At 45.8% G+C, this 24878-nt stretch overlaps 1 protein-coding gene across 1 annotated transcript; it reads right to left on the bottom strand.

Moving 5' to 3' along the window:
* Nucleotides 1-21821: 21821 nt before the first annotated feature.
* On the bottom strand, nucleotides 21822-24108 carry LOC123083766 (probable nicotianamine synthase 6). Its single transcript, XM_044505700.1, has 3 exons — nucleotides 23057-24108; nucleotides 22418-22425; nucleotides 21822-21916 (listed from the first exon to the last, which is right to left on the bottom strand). Exons 1-3 carry the CDS (start codon nucleotides 24106-24108, stop codon nucleotides 21822-21824), a joined length of 1155 nt encoding a protein of 384 aa, XP_044361635.1.
* Between the last annotated feature and the right edge of the window lie 770 nt (nucleotides 24109-24878).

The raw sequence follows: 24878 nt of genomic DNA, 5'->3' as shown, positions 1-24878 counted from the left end.
TGAGATGGGATCCATGTATGAGAACAAAGTGTGGACTTTGGTTGACTTGCCCGATGATCAGAAGCAATTGAGAATAAATGGATCTTCAAGAAGAAGACTGACGCTGACGGTAATGTTACTGTCTATAAAGCTCGACTTGTTGCAAAAGGTTTTCGACAAGTTCAAGGGATTGACTACGATGAGAATTTCTCACCCGTAGCGATGCTTAAGTCTGTTCGAATCATGTTAGCAATTGCCGCATTTTATGATTATGAAATTGGGCAAATGGATGTCAAAACTGGAGTCCTGAATGGATTTCTGGAAGAAGAGTTCTATATGATGCAACCGGAAGGTTTTGTCGATCCAAAGGGAGCTAACAAAGTGTGCAAGCTCCAGCGATCCATTTATGGACTGGTGCAAGCCTCTCGGAGTTGGAATAAATGCTTTGATAGTGTGATCAAAGCATTTGGTTTTGTACAGACTTTTGGAGAAGCCTATATTTACAAGAAAGTGAGTGGGAGCTCTGTAGCATTTCTAATATTATATGTGGATGACATATTGTTGATTGGAAATGATATAGAATTTCTGGATAACATAAAGGGATACTTGAATAAGAGTTTTTCAATGAAAGACCTCAGTGAAGCTGCTTATATATTGGGCATCAAGATCTATAGACATAGATAAAGACGCTTAATTGGACTTCACAAAGCACATACCTTGACAAAGTTTTGAAGAAGTTCAAAATGGATCAAGCAAAGAAAGGGTTCTTGCCTGTGTTACAAGGTGTGAAGTTGAGTAAGACTCAATGCCCGACCACTGCAGAAGATAGAGAGAAAATGAAAGATGTTCCCTATGCTTTAGCCATAGGCTCTATCATGTATGCAATGCTGTGTACCAGACCTGATGTGTGCCTTGCTATAAGTATAGCAGGGAGGTACCAAAGTAATCCAGGAGTGGATCACTGGACAACGGTCAAGAACATCCTGAAATACCTGAAAAGGACTAAGGATATGTTTCTCATTTATGGAGGTGACAAAGAGCTCATCGTAAACGGTTACGTTGATGCAAGCTTTGACACTAATCCGGACGATTCTAAATCGCAAACCGGATACGTGTTTACATTGAACGGTGGAGCTGTCAGTTGGTGTAGTTCTAAACAAAGCGTTGTGGCGGGATCTACATGTGAAGCAGAGTACATAGCTGCTTCGGAAGCAGCAAATGAAGGAGTCTGGATGAAGGAGTTCATATCCGATCTAGGTGTCATACCTAGTGCATCGGGTCCAATGAAAATATTTTGTGACAATACTGGAGCAATTGCCTTAGCGAAGGAATCCAGATTTCACAAGAGAACCAAGCACATCAAGAGACGCTTCAATTCCATCCGGGAATTAGTCAAGGTGTGAGACATAGAAATTTGCAAGATACATACGGATCTGAATGTTGCAGAACCATTGACTAAGCCTCTTCCACGAGCAAAACATGATCAACACCAAGGCTCCATGGGTGTTAGAATCATTACTGTGTAATCTAGATTATTGACTCTAGTGCAAGTGGGAGACTGAAGGAAATATGCCCTAGAGGCAATAATAAAGTTATTATTTATTTCCTTATATCATGATAAATGTTTATTATTCATGCTAGAATTGTATTAACCAGAAACATAATACATGTGTGAATACATAGACAAAAACAGAGAGTCACTAGTATGCCTCTACTTGACTAGCTCGTTAATTAAAGATGGTTATGTTTCCTAACCATAGACATGAGTTGTCATTTGATTAACGGGATCACATCATTAGGAGAATGATTTGATTGACTTGACCCATTCCGTTAGCTTAGCACTTGATCGTTTAGTTTGTTGCTATTGCTTTCTTCATGACTTATACATGTTCCTATGACTATGAGATTATGCAACTCCCGTTTACTAGAGGAACACTTTGTGTGCTACCAAACGTCACAACGTAACTGGGTGATTATAAAGGTGCTCTACAGGTGTCTCCGAAGGTACTTGGGTTGGCGTATTTCGAGATTAGGATTTGTCACTCCGATTGTCGGAGAGGTATCTCTGGGCCCTCTCGTTAATGCACATCACTTAAGCCTTGCAAGCATTACAACTAATGAGTTAGTTGCGGGATGGTGTATTACAGAACGAGTAAAGAGACTTCCTGGTAAAGAGATTGAACTAGGTATTGAGATACTGACGATCGAATCTCGGGCAAGTAAGATACCGATGACAAAGGGAACAACGTATGTTGTTATGCGGTCTGACCGATAAAGATCCTCATAGAATATGTGGGAGCCAATATGAATATCCAGGTTCCGCTATTGGTTATTGACCGGAGACGTGTCTCGGTCATGTCTACATAGTTCTCAAACCCGTAGGGTTCGCACGCTTAAAGCTTTGATGACGGTTATATTATGAGTTTATATGTTTTGATGTGCCGAAGGTTGTTCGGAGTCCCGGATGTGATCCCGGGCATGCCGAGGAGTCTCGAAATGGTCAAGACATGAAGATTGATATATTGGAAGCCTATGTTTGGATATCGGAAGTGTTCCAGGTGAAATCGGGATTTTACCGGAGTACCGGGAGGTTATCGGAACCCCCCGAGAGGTAAATGGGCCTTAGTGGGCCTTTACGGAGAAGAGGAGAGGCGGCCAGGGCTGGGCCGCGCGCCCCTCCCCCCTAGTCCGAATAGGACAAGGAGAGGGGGCGGCGCCCCCCTTCCTTCTCTCCCTCCTCTTTCCCCCTCCCGAATCCTATTCCAACTAGGAAAGGGGGGGGTCCTACTCCCGGTGGCAGTAGGACTCCTCCTGGCGCGCCCTCTCTCTGGCCGGCCGCACCCCCCCTTGCTCCTTTATATACGGGGGCAGGGGGCACCTGATAGACACAACAATTGATCGTTTGATCTTTTAGCCGTGTGCGGTGCCCCCCTCCACCATAGTCCACATCGATATTGCTGTAACGGTGCTTAGGCGAAGCCCTGCGTCGGTAGAACATCAACATCGTCACCACGCCATCGTGCTGATGAAACTCTCCCTCAACACTCGACTAGATCGGAGTTCGGGGGACGTCATCGGGCTGAACGTGTGCTGAACTCGGAGGTGCCGTACGTTCGGTACTTGATCGGTCGGATCATGAAGACGTACGACTACATCAACCGTGTTGTGCTAATGCTTCCGTTTTCGGTCTACGAGGGTACATGGACAACACTCTCCCCTCTCGTTGCTGTGCATCACCCTGATCTTGCGTGTGCGTAGGATTTTTTTGAAATTACTACATTCCCCAACAGGCTTTGCATGTTATACCGGATTGGACAGTCCCGTACCTGGCTTACATGAACCGGGGCGAGTTACCAGAGGATGAAACCTTGGCCCGGCAGATAATCCGGCGATCCAAGTCAATGACCATTATCAATGGGGTGTTACATCGTTACAGCGTCACAGGAGCAATTCAGCATTGTGTGTCTCCTCAAGAGGGTTGTGAGATTTTGCGCGAAATCCACGAAGGAGATTGTGGTCACCACGCCAGTTCAAAATCCTTGGTGGCTAAGGCTTTTCGTCATGGATTCTATTGGTTGAGGGCTCATGCTGATGCTGAGGATTTAGTCAAAAGGTGTGACGGTTGTCAGAAACTTGCACGCCGCGCTCATGTTCCGGCTCAGGAGTTGAGAATGATTCCAATTACTTGGCCGTTTGCAACTTGGGGGCTCGATATGGTTGGACCCTTTAAGAGATCCAAGGACAAAAAGACCCACCTGTTGGTGGCGATTGACAAGTTTAGCAAGTGGGTAAAGGCAAAGCCAGTCAGTAAGTGTGATGCAGCAACGGCGATTCAATTCATCAAAAAGGTGATATTCCGGTTTGGTTTTCCACACAGCATTATCACTGATAATGGTACTAATCTGTCCAAAGGTGATATGGAAGAATTTTGTCAACGTGAGCACATCCGGCTTGATGTAGCATCAGTGGCTCACCCCCAGTATGATGGTCAAGCAGAGAGGGCAAATCAAGAAATTTTGAGAGGTATCAAACCCCGGCTTATGGTTCCTTTAAAGCGGACGCCGGGTTGTTGGTGGAGGAGTTACCTTCTGTATTATGGAGTATCAACACCACACGAAACAGATCTATGGGTTACATGCCTTTCTTCATGGTTTACGGAGCAGAGGCGGTTCTCCCTAGTGACATCCGTCATGACTCACCCCGTGTGACGACTTATGTTGAAGCTGAGAATGAGAAAACACGTCAGGACTCACTGGACCTGTTAGATGAGGAGCGTGATTTAGCAGCAGCACGTTCGGCGATTTATCAACAAGATCTCCGATGTTATCACAGCCGCCGGGTTAAGACCAGAATTTTCAAGAAGGCGATCTGGTGCTCCGGCTCATCTAGGATGAGACTGATATGCACAAATTATCCCCACCTTGGGAAGGACCTTTTGTGGTCAGCAAAAATCTGCACAGCGGATCATACTACCTCATCGATGGTCGAGAGCACAAAGACTCACGCAAATCGGAGGAGGAGACCCAGCGGCCGTGAAATATAGCTCTTCTTCGGCCTTACTATACTTGAGCCACAGGCTCTTCTTATGTACATACTTATGGCAATGTATATATTATATAATAAACCGGAGACTCAGCTAAAGCGGGGTCTATGTTCTTTTTTACATCATGTGTGGTTCCATGGGGGCTTCTACTTACAAAGCGGAGTTCTATTAACCCGGCTTATAAAGCCAAACAGATATGAAGGAAATCACTAGGGGGCTTGGTCGTATCTAAACCATAGCTACACCTCTTGATCGGCTTAAGACCAAAAAGGGAAATCACTAGGGGGCTTGGTTGTATTTACACCATAGCTACACCTTTTGATAGGCTTAAAGCCAAAAGGAGATTATGTAGAACCAAAGAGAGTCTGTTGCATAAAGCGCAGCTCAAACATAGGTAACCACTGAGCATAGCTCAAATATTACTTGGGGGCTCCTTGCTTCTCAAAGAACAACAAGCTTGCACCTTTGTAATAGGCTATCAAGCCAGGTTGGGAAGCCAGGTGTATTCACCTAAAACCCCGGGTTATCCTGCCTCTTTAAGTAAGCCACTCCATCCAGGTAAACCTGGTATGACCCATCGAATGTTTGACAAGTCAATCTCATAGACCCTGAACTTGTCAAAGTTAAAACGGTGATTGGTTAAAGATTGAGGTCCATCTTAAAAGGCTTTGCAAAATGGTTTAACTCAGCGGCCTGGCAGCCCATGAAAAGCCTAGATTTAGGGCTTGGCAGCCCATGAAAAGCCTTGCATATTTCTTTTGTCTTTACTGTTTTACAATCTTTTGATAAGGGATTTATGAATATTTTCTGATAAACCGGTGTTTCTTACAACCCGACGTGGCTTTCAACGCTTAGTTGTCAGTACATGATCAGTTCTAAACCGGCAGTACATTGCTACGGTCTGGTTTTGACTAGATGTCACCAGCATTATACGAACAAATTAAATCAGTGGCTATTATAGCCCGGTATGGTTTTTATATGAACCGGCAAGAGGGCAAGGAGTCATCAACACTCTAGATTGGTGTTTTTCACCCTTACTATACAAACAGTTGGTCAGCCAACGAGGTATGTCACAGGTATCATCTATTTTATATCTGGTTATTACAATCTTGGTTATCCATCCAAGTTATGTATATGTTTTTTGGGCATTGTGACCCGTCCACTAGTAAATCACTAGGACATTTTCAAGTTTTTATATGCAGGAACAAAAGCCATAATGGACTATGCATATCATAACTCCCAAAGGCATGGAAAGTTTTAAGTAACAAGCAAAACAAACATGCTCGATGGCATGGCAGATAAAGGTGTTCACGCTATCCTATTACGAGGCGCTTTAAACAGCCCAAATTGAATAATTGTTTTCAAGAGCGGAAGAGTGCAACTGGTAAACCGGCCACCGGTTTAGGAATCCTCATCTGGACGGCTTGACGATTGAGGGTCATCTTGAGTGGGTGTATTCTCTTCATCCCTCCCCGGTCGCTGGAAATCAGTCATTGACCAGTCGATTCTAGTTAAGGCTTGAAAAATGGCTTCTTCATAAATAAGGTTGGAAGGGTCAATGCCAGGAGCGTAAGTATGCTTCCAGATTGGCGGAACAAACTCTTCTACATTATGAATCAGTGTGGGCTGTCTTTTCCCTTCAGCATCATAAACCGGTTGAAAATGTGATAGATCTGTGTCCTCCGCCAGTTTGCTTGCTATAGGCCACATCTCCTTTGTCAGCCTTCGGAGATCGTCATTATTGAAGTCTAAACCGTCTTCTTTCACACCAGGATAGCTTTGATGATATCTGCCGGTTCAAGATCCGGAATCCATGCCTTGGCCCGGATCAGCACGGTCAGTGCACCTGACCTTGCGGCTGATCTCTTCAGTTCATCGATCCGGGCAGGCAGCATGGCCAGCTTTTTGATAGTTTCTTTTATCAGCGATGGCGGGGGCTTGTTATAAGCTGCAGTGCAAATGGCTTGCTGGGATCCAGAAAACAGCTGTTCTATCAAAGTGTAGGCCGCTTTAAGCTTCATCCGCATGTTGGAGCCCAGATGAGTAATGCGGGTCCCTGTCATGGTTAAACATCAGTAAACAAGTCATTCATAAGATATTACGAATTACAAAAATTTGTGAGAGAATACTTACCAAACACAACAGAAGTCATGGCATTAATCTACCGCTTTAAGCCGGTCAGTTCTTCAACCACCGGCTTCAGGTATGCCTCTGTGTCCTCAGCCTTCTTTGTTAAACCGGCCTTTTCCATCTCCCAGTCTGCACGCTCTTTGTTAAAGGTCTCTTTCAGCCTTTCCATGGCTGCTAAGGCATTTGTCAACTCCTCTTTGGTCTTGGAAGCCTCTGCTTGCTGAGATTTGACGTTCTCTTGAAGGTCAGCGGTTTGAGCATCCCTTTTACTCAGCTCGGCCTGCAAAGGCAAGATATATCAGCAATGAGATATGTCTATTTGAAGTACCAAGCGTATAACAAGTTATGCACTTTGTACTTGGGGGCTAATGCATATTTGTTCTATCATCAAAATTTTATTCGCAAGTCTCAAGTACAATGCAAGCATTATCCTTGACACTTGGGGGCTAATGTACATCTGTTCAAATGGATGCACGGATTAAAGACCCAGTTCACCTTGGAAAGATAAACCGGCCCTTGGGGACTACACAGGCGAAAACTACAGGAATACAATAATCATGTCTGGTTTACTTCAAAAGATCAGTTGGTATATGGAGGACAGGTTTGCAAGAGTTAAGGTATTATAAAGTCCCAGTTTATGATTGCCATCATAAACCGGCCCTTGGGGGCTACTTGGGTTGATACTTGTACTTTGGACTTAAGGAAGGAAAAGTGATGAAAATACCTCATAGCGCTCCTTCATCAGGTTCACCAAACCGGCTTCATAATCACGGTTTGAGTGCAGACGGTTTAGAAGACCAGAGTGGAGTTCTTGAACACTGAGATGGGCGTAGCTTGACAAGTCGGTGCTCCATTTGCCTTTTTCCATGGCAGCACGCTCTTCCTTGGCACTATGTTTGGCCAAGATTATAGGATGGCCAGGAGAGGTGTGACCAATACCAGTAATGATAACCTCGCCTTCTTTGTTTCCAGCTGCCTTTTCTGGAGTTGATGGAGTGTCAGTAGCTCTCACCGGACTAGAAGATCTGTCACCTGTCCGGATTGGATTTGCCGGTTCATCATCAGGCACAGCAGTATCAACTTCTGCTTGTTCATGAGTATTGTGATCTTGAGGGGGTGGTTCATCAAAGGTAGCTTCAGGATTTGGACCCTCCGGTTCAGCAGTTTGCTCCGGTTCAGTAACCACCTGATCTTCGGGCGGATTATTCACCCGAGCCTTTTTACTGGGTCTAGATTTGGCTCTAAACAGAACAAGATGCAAAGGTTAGCACATCATATAAAGTATGAAACATCAAAAGAAAGGGGTGAAGTACTTACCTAGCTACGGTTTTGAGAGGAGGGAGTTGTGTTGTTGTTAACTCGCCAGAAGATGAAGGAGGTGTCACCTGATAATTCAAATCAGACGGATTAAGAGGTTGTCGGAAATAGCCTGCCTTGGGATAAGAAGTGCCAGAAGTGGGTGAGACCTCAAATCGGCGCTTTCGAACTAGGGTGTCTGGTAAACCGGTTAAAGTGACCTTTTGGCCGCTGTGCCGGGTTGTGCGGCGAGCCTCGTGCTGCTGCTTCTTCAAAATAAATGTTGGATCCAAGTGAGCAAGAGGATGAGAAAAGCTTACTTTCCGGACCGCTTGATGGATTTTATGTGTTGGCAGGGAGTCTGAACCGAAGGAAAGGATAATTACCTCTGCATCGTCGGCTTGGCTGCCTTCAACGTCCTCCTGATAGGTATCATTGTCAATGAGATGCATGAAAAGTGAGCCAAGTGAATCAAGTTCTACCTGAACTTCTGGTTCATCCGGGTCGTCACCCAGTTCCATACTGATGCGTTCAGGTGCCTTCCGCTTTGCGGTTTTCTTGACGGCTTTGGTTTTAGGGCGGGAAGGTTTTGCCGCTTTCTCTTGAGGTTTCTTCTTCCAGAACGGATCATCAACCTGTTTAAAAGTAAGCAGAAGGGTATTCAAAGATTGTACAGTCTAAAGATATCAAGTGTAAAGCGGAAGAACAATACTTACGGCAGGCGGTTTGTTTTGCGTGTAAAAAGGGTCTAGTCCGGTTTGGCGACAGACAGCTTCCGATTCGTTCAATATCTTTTTGACAGCTTCAGTGACTTCTTCATCTGTTAGCTAAATATTGATATGACGTTGGGAGTCTTCTACTTCACCAGTGTACTCGCACATACTCCAGGATATCCAGCAACGGACAAAGTCTACACATGTTAAACCGTTGGCCAAGAAGGCTCTCAGCTTGGCGAGTTGAGGTGCATACGGGGCCCGTTCCTGGGCACTTATTCATTGTGGAAGTGGATGAGTATTTTCAAGCCGGTGGGCACGATAACCTGGCAGAGGATTCTCATCTTCAGGGGAGGTGTCTTTACAGTAGAACCAAGTTTGATTCCACTCTTTGGGGTGACTGTGCAGCTTGGCATGAGGAAATTCAACCTCTTTTCTTTTCTGAATGGAGACGCCACCAAGTTCAGTATTGGGTCCGTCTACAAATTCAGTGCGTCGGTTCAGATGGAAGAAATCCCGGAATAGCTCAACATTTGGCTCTTCTTGTAGGTACACTTCACAGAAAACTTGAAAGTTGCATATATTTGATACCGAGTTGGGTCCAATATCTTGAGGGTGGAGTTGAAAGCTGGCAAGTACGTCCCGGAAAAACTTTGATCCGGGCGGTTTGAAACCACGGCCTATGTGATCAACAAACACCACTACCTCACCTTGCTTAGGGGTGGGAGGATTTTCTAGTCCAGGAACTCGCCACCGGATTTCATTATTCTTTGGTAAGGTTCCGATCTTGATCATTCCATTCAGTTGCTCCTCGGTAACCCGGGAGGGAGCCCAGTTGCAGGAATAAAACTGCTTGGCCATTGCAAGTGAAAAGCTGGAAGGAAATGATGGTTTACAATTCATTCATAGTGATGCATAAGGTACAACAGGATAAAGGAATCCAAGTATGTGAAATTGGCAAACCGGAGGCTGATACAATTATGAATGACAAAGCAATAAGCAGAAACCGAGGTGTACACATACTATTAAACCGGAGTATGACAACGGAGATAAAGGGATTGCCGGTTTACAAGGGGACTAATGGTATATAATAGATTACTCTCTACAAGGGTAAACCGTCTATGTGATATAGAAGGTACAGATCTAAGGCAAGAATGACTAAGTGAGGAAAAACAGATTTCGCAAAGATCACATTAGCATTTCGGATCTACCACAGGTCAAGAAAACAAAAAGATTTAGACCTAAAAAGGTTGGTCCCGAAGTGATTCGCAAAAGGTTCAGATCGGTTTTTATGCGCATTAGGGTTTGTTTTGATAGAAAGACAAGGAATGTTATAGCTACCACACGGAATACATCAAGCTTAAGGTCTTTCATCTATGGACTGAAGAGGAACAGGGAAGAACAGTGTCGGAGCTTCGATGAACTTTGATGAACACTGAAACCCTAGATAGATCTAGAGAGGAGGAAAGGGGAAGACTTACAGCGGCTGTTGAAGCAGCGGAGATATGCCGCGACTCTCTGGTGCGATCAGGTCGATGCAGCGGCCAAAGGAGATGCAGAGGCGAAGCTCGGCGATGGCGGCGGCGCTCGGGTGCAGGGGCGTCGCGAGGAAGAAGAAGAAGTGAAGAGATGGAGGGAAAAAAAGGAAATGACCCTTGGCCCTATTTATAAGGTAAAGGGGGGAGGTGACAGGCGCGAGAATCGAGGAGCCGGAATATTGGATACCTAACAGGAGCAGTCGCCTCGATTGTCAGAAGCTCATTAACTGAAGGTGAGATATATCATTTTTAAGTAACAAAGTGATGTCATGGCGGTTTATCATGATCCTGGAGTATGACATCACGGCGGTTTACAAGATCAAGGTGAAGATGCAAAGGAGGAATTTTTCTAAGTGTTGAAGATTGACATGAACAAGTTCAAACCAATCTGGGGCCTAATGTTGGGGATATTATTACTGGACGTAAACCGGCCAGGAGTAGCCGGATTAACTTTATGAAGATTAGAAGCCCATGAAGACGTAAGAATGATGGCGCTTTACAAAGGCCCAAGGTCCAAAGGCGAGTTAAGGCCTATAGATGTAAACCGACCTTATTATGTAACTTGCATTGTAAGATAGGAAGGATAGAGACCGAGCCGGAGACGTTTATGATCCGGCCTCGGGACTCTGTAAACCGGCGGGCGTCAACCTATGTATATAAAGGGATGACCTGGCAGCGGTTTAGGGACAACAGACAACAACTCGAGAGCCAGGCAAAGCGGATTCGCTCCCTGGTCATCGAAATCATAGCAATACCAACACAACTAGACGTAGGCTTTTACCTTCATCGAAGGGGCCGAACTAGTATAAAAACCCTTGTGTCCCTTGTCCGGTTTAACCCCTTTAAGCTAACCCGTAGCGATGGCTCCATGACTAAGTCCTTTCACGAGGACATCTGCCGTGACAAAACCACGACAGTTCTCTTCAAGCAGCCTGGGGCTGCACAAGCTCATGGTCCAGCCTGCGCCGCATGAAGACGCTCACTCATCGGTAGGCTGCAGACCCTTCGATGGTCGGACTGACATGGACCAAGAATATCGGCGCGGCAGGGCAGGCCTATGAGCCTTATGATCATGACGGGCCCCGACATAAAAAGATGTTTCTGTGTGGGTCTCCCTGAAGACGTCATGGGCACATAAGGGAGGATGTTACCGGCTGCACCGACGGGGGGACACCCTTCCCGATGCTGGCCCTTCGGTCTGAGTAATGCTGGAAGCATCTACCAAAGATTCGCGTTGCTTGCCCTAGACACTGGCATAAGGTTTCACCCTCAAGATGCTCCCACAAGACCTAGCAGGCCGCAGCGGGGCGGGAGGAGCCTCGATCGCGACAATGGAACTCCGCCTCCCGGATGCTCCTCACAAAGCCGTCGAGGCGGGTCTAGTACAGGGGCCGCATCGTCTGTCACTACTGTCTGGGCACCCACTTGGTGGCCAGAGTGACGCTCTGCTACCTCTTGAGCTTGCGTTGATTTTTCCCTTGAAGAGGAAAGGGTGATGTAACAAAGTAGCGTAAGTATTTCCCTCAGTTTTGAGAACCAAGCTATCAATCCAGCAGGAGACTACGCAACAAGCCACCGAATACCTGCACAAACAAACACCAACTTGCAACCAACGCGACAAAGGGGTTGTCAATCCCTTCACCGTTATTCGCAAAGTGAGATCTGATAGAGATGGATAAACGGTAAAGTAATATTGTTGGTATTTTTGGTTTATGCAACGAAAAGTAAAAGATTGCAAAGGAAAGTAAATAGGAAACTAGAATTGTAGATCAGAAACTTATATGATGGAAAATAGACCTGGGGGCCATAGGTTTCACTAGTGTCATCTCTCAAGATAGAAATTATTACGGTGGGCGAACAAATTACTACCGAGCAATTGATAGAAAAATGCAAAGTTATGATGATATCTAAGGCAATGATCATGAATATAGGCATCACGTCCATGTCAAGTAGATCGAAACGATTCTGCATCAACTACTAGGGATAACGGAAATGATTCCCAAGCTCTTCGTGATGCTGAAATCGACGAAGGTAGAAATCAAGAAAAGCATCAAGTGTTGATGGTTGACAAGACCACTAGTTTCAAGTAAAAGGGCAAAGGGAAAGAAAGAGGAACTTCAAATAAGAATAGCAAGCAAGTTGCTGCTCCCATGAAGAAGCTCAAAGCTAGACCCAAGCCTGGAACTGAGTGCTTCTACTGCAAAGGAAATGTTCACTGGAAGTGGAACTGCCCTAGATACTTGGCGGATAAGAAGGATGGCAAAGTGAACAAAAGTATATATTTGACATACATGTTATTGATGTGTACTTTACTAGTGTTTATAACAACACCTCAGTATTTGATACTGGTTCAGTTACTAAGAGTAGTAACTCGAAACGGGAGTTGCAAAATAAACAGAGACTAGTTAAAGGCGAGGCGATGATGTGAGTTGGAAGTGATTCCAAGGTTGATAAGATCACCATCGCACACTCCCTTTACCTTCGGGATTAGTGTTGAACCTAAAATAAATATTATTTGGTGTTTGTGAAGGAAATATGCCCTAGAGGCAATAATAAAGTTATTATTTATTTCCTTATATCATGATAAATGTTTATTATTCATGCTAGAATTGTATTATCCGGAAACATAATACTTGTGTGAATACATAGACAAACAGAGTGTCACTAGTATGCCTCTACTTGACTAGCTCGTTGATCAAAGATGGTTATGTTTCCTAGCCATTGACATGAGTTGTCATTTGATTAACGGGGTCACATCATTAGGAGAATTATGTGATTGACTTGACCCATTCCGTTAGCTTAGCACTTGATCGTTTAGTTTGTTGATATTGCTTTCTTCATGACTTATACATGTTCCTATGACTATGAGATTATGCAACTCCCGTTTACCGGAGGAACACTTTGTGTGCCACCAAACGTCACAACGTAACTGGGTGATTATAAAGGTGCTCTACAGGTGTCTCCGAAGGTACTTGGGTTGGCATATTTTGAGATTAGGATTTGTCACTCCGATTGTCGGAGAGGTATCTCTGGGCCCACTCGGTAATTCACATCACTATAAGCCTTGCAATCATTGAAACTAATGAGTTAGTTGCAGGATGACGTATTACGGGACGAGTAAAGAGACTTGCCGATAACGAGATTGAACTAGGTATTGAGATACCGACGATCGAATCTTGGGCAAGTAACATACCGATGACAAAGGAAACAACGTATGTTGTTATGCGGTCTGACCGATAAAGATCTTCGTAGAATATGTAGGAGCCAATATGGGCATCCAGGTCCCGCTATTGGTTATTAACCAGAGAGGTGTCTCTGTCATGTCTACATAGTTCTCGAACCCATAGGGTCCGCACGCTTAACGTTAGTTGACGATATAGTACTATATGAGTTATGTATGTTGGTGATCGAATGTTGTTCGGAGTCCGGGATGAGATCACGGACATGACGAGGAACTCCGGAATGGTCCGGAGATAAAGTTTGATATATGGGATAATAGTGTTTGGTCACCGGAAGAGTTCCGGAATTCACCGGAAGGGGTTCTGAATGTTTCCCGAAATGTGTGGGTATGAGAACACTTTATTTGGGCCAAAGGGGAAAGCCCACAAGGTTTTTGGAAAGCGCAAAAGGAAGTTTTGTGGAGTCCAGGGGCGAGACGCCAGGGTCCCTGGCGTCTGGGTCTAGACGCCGGGAACCCTGGCGTCTGGCCCTGGAGTCCGAGAAGGACTCTTGCCTTTCGGGTGAAACTGACCTTGTGGAGGCTTTTACTCCAAGTTTCGACCCCAAGGCTCAACATATAAATAGAGGGGTGGGGCTAGCACCCAAGAGACATCAAGAAACACCAAGCCATGTGCCGGCAACCTCGTCCCCTCTAGTTTGTCCTCCGTCATAGTTTTCGTAGTGCTTAGGCGAAGCCCTGCGCAGATTGTTCTTCACCAACACCGTCACCACGCCGTCGTGCTGCCGGAACTCATCTACTACTTCGCCCCTCTTGCTGGATCGAGAAGGCGAGGACGTCACTGAGCCAAACATGTGCAGAACTCGGAGGTGTCGGTACTTGGATCAGTTGGATCATGAAGACATACGACTACATCAACCGCGTTGATATAACGCTTCCGTGAACGGTCTACGAGGGTATGTAGACAACACTCTCCTCTCTTGTTGCTATGCATCACCATGATCCTGCGTGTGCGTAGGAATATTTTTGAAATTACTATGTTCCCCAACAGTTTGCGTAGAGCATAATATGATTGGATCATGTTTATTGCAATACAGTTATTCATTTAAGTCAAGGATAATTGTTATTCTGTTTACATGAATAAAACCTTCTCAGATCGTACACCCAAGGTGAATGTTTTATTGAATCTCTATCGTAGTAATACGCATATTTATAATATTGAAGCCAAAAGATGCAAAGTTAATAACGATAGTGCAACTTATATGTGGCACTGCCGTTTAGGTCATATTGGTGTAAAGTGCATGAAGAAACTCCATACTGATGGGATTTTGGAATCACTTGATTATGAATCATTTGATACTTGCGAACCATGCCTCATGGGCAAGATGACTAAAACTCCGTTCTCCAGAACAATGGAGCAACCAACTGACTTATTGGAAATTATACATACTGATGTATGCAATCCGATGAGTGTTGATGCTCGCGGCGGGTATTGTTATTTTCTGATCTTCACAGATGATTTGAGCAGATATGGGTATATCTACTTGATGAAACATAAGTCCGAAACATTTGAAAAGTTCAAAGAATTTCAGAGTGAAAGTGGAAAATCATCGTAACAAGAAAATAAAGTTTCTACGATATGATCGTGGAGGAGAATATTTGAGTTACGAGTCTAGTCTTCATTTGAAACAATGCCGAATAGTTTTGCAACTCACGCCACCAGGAACACCACAGCGTAATGGTGTGTCCGAACGTCATAACCGTACTTTATTAAATACGGTGCGATCTATGTTGTCTCTTACTAATTTGCCGCTGTCGTTTTGGGGTTATGCATTAGAGACAGCTGGATTCACGTTAAATAGGGCACCATCTAAATCCATTGAGATGACACCATATGAACTATGGTTTGGCAAGAAACCAAAGCTGTCATTTCTTGAAGTTTGGGGTTGTGATGCTTATGTGAAAAGGTTTCAAACTGATAAGCTCGAACCCAAATCGGAGTAGTGCGTCTTCATAGGATACCCAAAAGAAACTGTTGGGTACACCTTCTATCACAGATCCAAAGGCAAGATATTTTGTTGCTAAGAATGGATCCTTTCTAGAGAAGGAGTTTCTCTCGAAATAAGTGAGTGGGAGGAAAGTAGAACTTGATAAGGTAATTGTACCTTCTCCCGAATTGGAAAGTAGTTCATCAAAGAAATCAGTTCCAATGATTCCTACACCAATTAGTGAGGAAGCTAATGATGATGATCATGAAACTTCAGATCAAGTTACTACCGAATCTCGTAGGTCAACCAGAGTACGGTCCGCACCAGAGTGGTACGGTAATCCTGTTCTGGAAGTCATATTACTAGACCATGATGAACCTACCAACTATGAGGAAGCGATGATGAGCCCAGATTCCGCAAAATGGCTTGAGACCATGAAATCTGAGATGGGATCCATGTATGAGAACAAAGTATGGACTTTGATTGACTTGCCTGTTGGTCAGTGAGTCATTGAGAATAAATGGATCTTCAAGAGGAAGACAGACGCTGATAGTAGTGTTACTATCTACAAAGCTAGACTTGTCGAAAAAGGTTTTTGACAAAGTTCAAGGTGTTGAATACGATTAGATTTTCTCACTTGTATCGATGCTTAAAAGTCTGTCCGAATCAAGTTAGCAGTTGCCGCATTTTATGAAATCTAGCAAATGGATATCAGAACTGCATTCCTTAATGGATATCTTAAATAAGAGTTGTATATGATGCAACCAGAAGGTTTTGTCAATCCAAAAGGTGCTAACAAAGTGTGTAAGCTCCAACGATCCATTTGTGGACTGGTGCAAGCATCTCGGAGTTGGAATATACGCTTTAATAGTGTGATCAAAGCATATGGTTTTATACAGACTTGCGGTGAAGCCTGTATTTACAAGAAAGTGTGTGGGAGCACTACAACATTTCTGATAAGTATATGTGAATGACATATTATTGATCGGAAATAATGTAAAATTTTCTGGAAAGCATAAAGGAGTGTTTGAAAAGAGTTTTTCAAAGAAAGACCTTGATGAAGCTGCTTACATATTGAGCATCAAGATCCATAGAAATAGATCAAGACGCTTGATATATTTTCAATGAGTACATACCTTGACAAGATTTTGAAGTAGTTCAAAATGGAAAAGTCAAAGAAGGAGTTCTTGCCTGTGTTGCAAGGTATGAAGTTGAGTAAAGACTCAAAACCCGACCACAGCAGAAAATATAAAGAGAATGAAAAGTCATTCCCTATGCCTCAGTCATAGGTTCTATAAAGTATGCTATGCTGTGTACCAGACCTATTGTATACCTTAGCATGATTTTGACAAGGGAGTACAATAGTGATCTAGGAGTAGATCACTGGACAGCGGTCAAAATTATCCTTAGAGGATTAAGGAAATATTTCTCGGTTATGGAGGTGATAAAAGAGTTCGTCATAAAGAGTTACGTCGATGCAAGCTTTTGACACTGATCTAGACGACTCTAAGTCTCGACCTAGATACATATTGAAAGTGGGAGCAATTAGCTAGAGTAGCTCTGTGCAAAACATTGTAGACATAGAAAATTTGCAAAATACGTACGACTCTGAATGTGGCAGACCCGTTGACTAAATTTCTCTCACAAGCAAAACATGATCAGTCTTTGGGTGTTAATCACATAGCGATGTGAACTAGATTATTGACTCTAGTAAACCCTTTGGATGTTAGTCACATGGATATGTGAACTAAACACATAAAGATGTGAACTATTGATGTTAAATCACATGACGATGTGAACTAGATTATTGACTCTAGTGCAAGTGGGAGACTGAAGGAAATATGCCCTAGAGGCAATAATAAAGTTATTATTTATTTCCTTATATCATGATAAATGTTTATTATTCCTGCTAGAATTGTATTAACCGTAAACTTAGTACATGTGTGAATACATAGACAAACTAAGTGTCACTAGTATGCCTCTACTTGACTAGCTCATTGAATCAAAGATGGTTAAGTTTCCTAGCCATAGACATGAGTTGTCATTTGATTAACGGGATCACATCATTAGAGAATGATGTGATTGACTTGACCCATTCCGTTAGCTTATCACGATGATCATTTAGTTTGTTGCTACTGCTTTCTTCATGACTTATACATGTTCCTATGACTATGAGATTATGCAACCCCCGAATACCAGAGGAACACTTTGTGTGCTACCAAACGTCACAACGTAACTGGGTGATTATAAAGGTGCTCTACAGGTGTCTCCAATGGTACTTGTTGAGTTGGCATAGATCGAGATTAGGATTTGTCACTCCGATTGTCGGAGAGGTATCTCTGGGCCCTCTCGGTAATGCACATCACTATAAGCCTTGCAAGCAATGTGACTAATGAGTTAGTTGCGGGATGATGCATTACGGAACGAGTAAAGAGACTTGCCAGTAACGAGATTGAACTAGGTATTGAGATACCGACGATCGAACCTCGGGCAAGTAACATACCGATGACAAAGGGAACAATGTATGTTGTTATGCGGTTTGACCGATAAAGATCTTCGTAGAATATGTAGGAGCCAATATGAGCATCCAGGTTCCGCTATTGGTTATTGACCGGAGACATGTCTCGGTCATGTCTACATAGTTCTCGAACCCGTAGGGTCCGCACACTTAACGTTCGGTGACGATTGGTATTATGAGTTTATGTGGTTTGATGTACGGAAGGTTGTTATGAGTCCCGGATGAGATCACGTACATGACAAGGAGTCTCGAAATGATCGAGCCGTGAAGATCGATATATTGGAAGGCTATATTCAGACATCGGAAAGGTTCCGAGTGATCCGGGTATTTTTCAGAGTACCGGGGGAGTTACGGGAATACGGGAGTACATATGGGCCTTAGTGGGATTTAAGGGAAAAAGAGGAGAAGCCACGAGGGCGGGCCGCGTGCCCCCCATGGGCCTAGTCCGAATTGGACTAGGGGAGGGGCTGCGCCCCCTCTTTCCTTCTCCTCCCCTTCTCCTTCCTTCCCCCTCCTAGTAGGACTAGGAAAGGAGGAATCCTACTCCTACTAGGAGGAGGATTCCTCCTCCCGCTTGGCGTGCCTAGAGGGGCCGGCCGGCCTCCACTCCCTCCTTTATATACGTGGGGAAGGGGGCACCCTAGGACACACAAGTTGATCAGTTGATCTTTTAGCCGTGTGCGGTGCCCCCCTTCACCATAATCCACCTCGGTCATATCGTAGCGGTGCTTAGGTGAAGCCCTGCGTCGGTAGCATCATCATCACCGTCATCACACCGTCGTGCTGACGGAACTCTCCCTCGAAGCTCTGCTGGATCGGAGTTCGTGGGACGTCACCGAGCTGAACGCGTGCTGAACTCGGAGGTGTCGTAAGTTCGTTACTTGGATCAGTCGAATGGTGAAGACGTACGACTGTGTCAACCGCGTTCTCATAACGCTTCCTCTTACAGTCTACGAGGGTACGTGGACGACACTCTCCCCTCTCGTTGCTATGCATCACCATGATCTTGCGTGTGTGTAGGATTTTTTTTGAAATTACTGCGTTCCCCAACACACAGATACCACAACAACTCCAGGTGCAGGTACATGTACATGTAAGCTTTTCTCTAAGGCGGGAGCATGGAACATTCTACGTGGAGTTTCTTTTTGTTCTTCTTCTTCAACGACTGGATTTGGGGTTCTTGATGGGTAGTATGGGACTATAGGGTGGGCGCTTTGCTTATTTCTCTTGCCTCTTAGGCATATTTACTTCTTATCTGTACTCGGGTTCGTGCCTTCTTTCGTTGCAATGAATAATGTAATGTTGGGTCGTGTTGGCCTCTGATTGGAGAGATATTTATGTATTTGCATATGTTTGCCCTATTCTCACTCACATTATCTCTTCACCTCTTTCAGTTGTACTTGTTTTGATGTCCATCATGTTCACCAAAATATGGCCCTACGTGTATTTTATGAAGTCATATGTTGGGGTGACCAATATGCGCTTCTATCCTTAGCAGAGATTGCAAAGTCTTCTATGGGGCTAGGACCGCATGTTGGGAGTTACACAGAGTGTCTCACCGACATCCTCCCCGTGGCTTCATCGAGCATGACGCACGCCATGTTCCTTGAGTGTGTTCCTCGAGTGCTTTGGAAAACATTGTGTCGTAGTGGATGTACGCAATGTACTTGGGATGAAGATGAGCAGGATACTTTTCCACCTTGCCGAAGGCGTGGCTTGTGGAGCTCCTAGAACCTTGCAACATCTCACGCGCTCCTCGCATGGCCTTTGGGAGCCTTTCCTTGAGGAGGAAACTACGATGATGATATTCCCCGCATGGGTAGTGGATTTGAGGATGCCTCGTGCCCGGGCGCTAACGCTTCCTAGGGTTGGATGAAGTTCTTCATTTGATCAAAGAGCTAAGTTGAAGTAGCCCTGGCTTGTGGGAGCGGGAAATGGACCATACACTTACGTGGGGCTGCCTCGTTTGCCCAGGTGGCGATAGTGTATACTTCCATGAGTGAGGCGAGTTGGATTCTCCTGTGACCGTCTTGATGGTTGGTTGTTTGAACTTTCCCGAGAAGTGCGCCTCCTCGATTTGCATCGCGCAAGAGTTGTTCGTTAGCCTGGGCTTTCGTGGGTGATGAAGTTAGCCCAAAGAATTGGGTTTGCTTCCTTCTTCATTGGAACGGCTTTGAGAGCAATCTTGGCATTTCCTCATGGCGAGCGAGTGCTCATCGATGACTTCTTTATGTAGTGGTGGCCTTTGCATCGGCTATGTACGCCCTTGGGGGCGAACATCTTCCTTCGTGCATGAAGGGGAATGTCTTCTGAGGGCATGCACCACGTCAACTCTTCTTGTGCTTCTTCCGAGCTTTCCTCTTGGAGGGGGCCTAACTTGTTTGTGGCCTTTATGAGGACGCGAGCGATCCTGAGGCATTGTCAGCTCGCCAGCAGTGATGTCACGAGGCAGAGCCTCAAATGAGGGTCGATCCTTGGATCTTTGAGCGCAACCGTGGCCGAGGCGCTTGGTAGAATGTCGTGGATGGTGTCAAATTTGGGTGAAGCTTCACATCCGAATGAAGTGATGATCCCAGCCTCCTGGTGATTCCTTAGACCTTGTGGAGAGCACATCCCTGACGGGATGATCCCAGGGCCTCCCAATCTTTCTGGGCGTGTCGTGGGGCGAGACTCCCACCATGGCCTTGCGGAAAGTCATGACATGTTGCTTCTCAAACTAGGCCCCATCCTCATCATGTCAGGACCCCGGATAAAATTGATTATTCCTACAACAATAGAAGGTATAGAGTACTCTCTCTTGCTTATCTGTGACCAGTTCATTTGTAACGGCAACTTTTACTCTGTATATATGCATTTTTTGAAAAGAAGGATAACTTCCAGCCTCTGCATCGAACGATGCACACAACAATATTTATTAAATTATTCAAAGAGTTTGACAAGAACAAATACATAGATCAATCCAAAGTCACATTTCTGGTGACCTATGTCGCTATAGCTACTAGCTTGATGATGTGCCGTGACCGCATCAACACACACCATCCTATCCGGTGGCCTCACCAAGCCGCCACACAGCGAGCCGAGAACACCAACCGGTCTAGCAAACCCTAAACACGCACCGCATGCGCACGCTCCAAAATCCGCCGTCGCCATCTTCCACTGTCCCAACTTCAGGAGAGATCCTCGAATTGATCTTGTCAGGCCCAACTACCTTCGACGCCATTATAATGTGAGACAGCGCCACCACCCTGCACGTGTCCTCAAACACACGTCCATCAATATGTGTGTATGTAGTACTAGTATACAAAGTGAACAATGTCGATGAGGTTTATCATGGCTTCAACATCAAACACTCCAATTTACATAATCAAAGTGCCTGACAAACGGTTATGGCTCTAACAGAAACCATGAAGTTGATCCCCTGACGAGGCTCGTCGAGCCATGGACGGATTCATCAGAGGTCAAAAGCAAACATGGGTCATGCGTCAGATTAGCGAGCAACTTGACAACTGAACAAATGTACTCCCTCCGTTCGGAATTACTTGTCTCGGATATAGATGTATCTAGAATTAAAATACATCTAGATACATTCATTTCTACGACAAGTAATTCCGAACGGAGGGAGTACTCGATACATATAAGACACCGATTACATCATAGCATTTGTGAAGGAAAATCATCTTATTCTCAACACTTACACCTACAACGACACATATGGCACACTATCCTGGTCTAGCCTGCCTTTCATAGACAAGTCTACAAGACATGCGCTTGTAATTGTAAACATCACACTTACTACATTATTAGGTCATAACAACACATGACTTCAAATGCATAGATAGTAGTAGTAGTAAAACTACCACGTACGATTGCCTGCGATTAAGCAGCCACGTATGGATGAGGACCACACACGCCCATTCGTTTTCATTCCCTCGCGACGATCAGAAGGCCACTTCGGCGTTGGCGAACTCCTTTCTCTTCTGGGTCGCATCCGCCACCATCTCGCCGAACCTGCACGGCGGGCTGACCACCGGCACTGTGTTCCATGTATTGGAATTTTGCCCACAGGATTGATCACATCAAATTATGAAAGAGACGCGCATATAATAACTTTTGCCAAAGACACGTATCGTGCCTCTCTTTCTCTTTATTATTTTTTCTTCTTTTTTAGCCACGATACTAGTACATGAACTCACTACTACATGCCATCTTCTAACTTGACGCAAGATTATTGCTAATATTCTCCCCCTAATCTTGACACACTTTGTCTTCCGTGTTTCTCCGGTCTTGACTTGTTGATGATTCACCCCTTGTCGACCCATCCGCTCACACCACGACAAGTTAAACTGATAGGCTTCATTGATCGCAACAATCTCTCCCCAATTTCAACTTGGCGAATTTACAGACCACCTCAAATATGCCTTGAACTACCCAGCCTCGCCAGTAACCTGTGGAAAACCCCACCCAGTAGACTGCACCATCCACCCTAGCGAGATACATGCCGGCTCCTTGTGGATCACACCACCCCATGGACTACACCGCCCACTCCAGCCTCATGTAGAGACATGGCCTCATTGAAGAGACTCACCTTCACTGGTTTACCGCCCCCACATACTTGAACTTGATCCTTTCATCGAGACACATAGACGACTTGGATGCGCTTCATCTTCAACGCCTCCTCACAGAGACGAGCACTTGGACATGACGACGATGATGACTTTCCGGCACCGCACCACGGCACCACCGCTCCCGTCAACGATCTTCCACCGCCTTCCCGACGACAGCCTGCCGTCTCGCTCCTTGTCGCTCCGCCGAACGACGATCGCCAGATCCCTCCTCGTCGTTGCATCACCCAGCAACATCATGGCACGCTCTTGATCGTCGCTGCACCACCCAGCGACCATATCGCCCGCCCCGAGGCGCTAATCGGGTCGTGACCCCGGGGCAAGCGTGGCTTCAAATCGACCTAGCTCTGATACCACTTGTTGGAATTCTGCCTACAGGATCAATCACATCAAATTAAGACAGAGACGCGCACACAATAACTTTTGCCAAAGACACGTGTCGTGCCTCTCTTTCTCTTTATTTCTTTTTCTCCTTTCTTAGCCACGATACTAGTACATGAACTCACTACTACATGCCATCTTCTAACTTGACGCAAGATTATTGCTAACACCGTGCGTACTGTCCACCACGCCCGTTGCGGTGTTCATTGGCATGCATGTCCTTGGACTTCTGTGCGATGATGACGGAGTTCACCACGTCGTCGTCGGGGTGACACACGGCCAGCACCTCGAACCCGCCGCGACCGATGTCCTGGGGATCGACGATCGGGTACAGGAACCCACGCGCGGCGTGCGCGCTGCGCACGACGAGGGCCGCCCCGTCCGCCATATGCGCGCCGAGGTGCGCGATCACCTTGGCCTTGTCCTCGGCAGCCATGCCCACGAGCGCGGCCAGGAAGACGACGTCGTACGCGGCGAGCTCGCCAGCGAGGTCCGCGACGTCGGCGGTGTGGAAAGACATGCGGGCGCCCACGTCCTTGTCGGCGCGGAACAGCTTGCTCGCGCGGTCGTTGGCCGCGCCGCACAGGTCGTAGTTGTCGAACATGGTGTCGGGCAGGTGGCGGGCGGCGAGGACGTAGGAGCTGAACGGCAGCGGGCCGGAGCCGATGAAGGCGACGCGGGCCGGGGCGATGCCGCCGGGCACGTAGCGCGCCAGGAGCTCGTACTCGAGCTTGCTGAGGTCGATGTAGTTGCTGTAGTAGGGGAAGATGCCGAGGTGGTCGAGCGGGTTGTCGAAGGCGGCGAGCATGTAGGAGTAGTGCGCCTCCAGCTTCCCCTCGGCCTCGGAGCAGAGGCGGATGAGGCCCTCCCGCATCTCCTGCGCCTCCGGGCCGAGCTTGGTCACGTCCACGGGGCTCGGGGGCACGCACACGGTGACCAGGTCGGTGAAGAGCGCGTCGACATCGGGGGATGGGCTGAGGGACGGCAGCTTGGCGATGGCGGCGTGGAGGCCGGTGATCTTATGGACCAGGGCGTCGACCTCCTTGTTCTGGGCATCCACTTTACCTGGTACCTGACGAGTACTTGATGAACTCTGAGGCACAGGAGTGGAGTGGAGTGGAGTGGTGGATCGGGCTGCTTGGTGAGCTATGGAACGAGGAGCACGGGGTATATGTAGCTGCCGTCTAGAGCACTCATCGATGGAGCTGGCAAAGCTGTGCATGCATGCAAGCTTCACGCGTCCATGCCAATATGGCTGGTTTCATGCCTCTGCTGCTGTGGCGTGTTCACGTCCGGCTGTTGAAGTGGACAGCGTTAATTTTGTATGTATTTTTCCTCCAGGTCGCTTTTTATCTTTTGAATAAAGAGCGTGCACCACTACTGCGCCTAGATACATCCATTTTAGTATAATAAAGTAATTTCGGACGAAGAAAGTACTGAGTGTTCACACACGTTTAATTTGTCCGAAATAAAAAACGTCCACCAACTGTATTCGGATGTGTTCGCATTAGTGTGTGCGAAATAAAGAACGTCCACCAACTATTTTTTGACCCGTTCACAGCCATTTAGTGTGTGAAATAAAGAGTGTGCCCATCAACTATTTTTAGACGTGTCTCCGAAAAATAAAGAGCGTCCACCCGCTGTTTTTGGAACGTGTCCACCAACTATTTTTAAATGTGTCTACGGGCGTTTAGTATGTCCGATGTTTTGTTTTTGGAAGTGTCCGTGGACGTTTAGTGTGTCCAATTTGATGATCCGCATAAGTTGCCCTTATGTATCGGATTTGGTGATCCGCGTGAATTGCCCCTTATGTACTAGAGATTGGGTGTGTTTGATTTGATGATCCACGTTTGAGTTGCCCTTATGTATCGGATTTGGTGATCCACATGAATTGCCCCTTATGTCCTAGAGATTACATTTCATTTGGGTGTGTTCGATTTGATGATCCACGTTATAGTTGCCCTCATGTACGAGAGATTAATTTGGATGTTT

The sequence above is a fragment of the Triticum aestivum genome, chromosome 4A (genome assembly GCF_018294505.1).
Source record: "Triticum aestivum cultivar Chinese Spring chromosome 4A, IWGSC CS RefSeq v2.1, whole genome shotgun sequence".
In the NCBI taxonomy this organism is placed as follows: domain Eukaryota; kingdom Viridiplantae; phylum Streptophyta; class Magnoliopsida; order Poales; family Poaceae; genus Triticum; species Triticum aestivum.
This window is presented reverse-complemented; position numbering and strand designations above follow the sequence as displayed.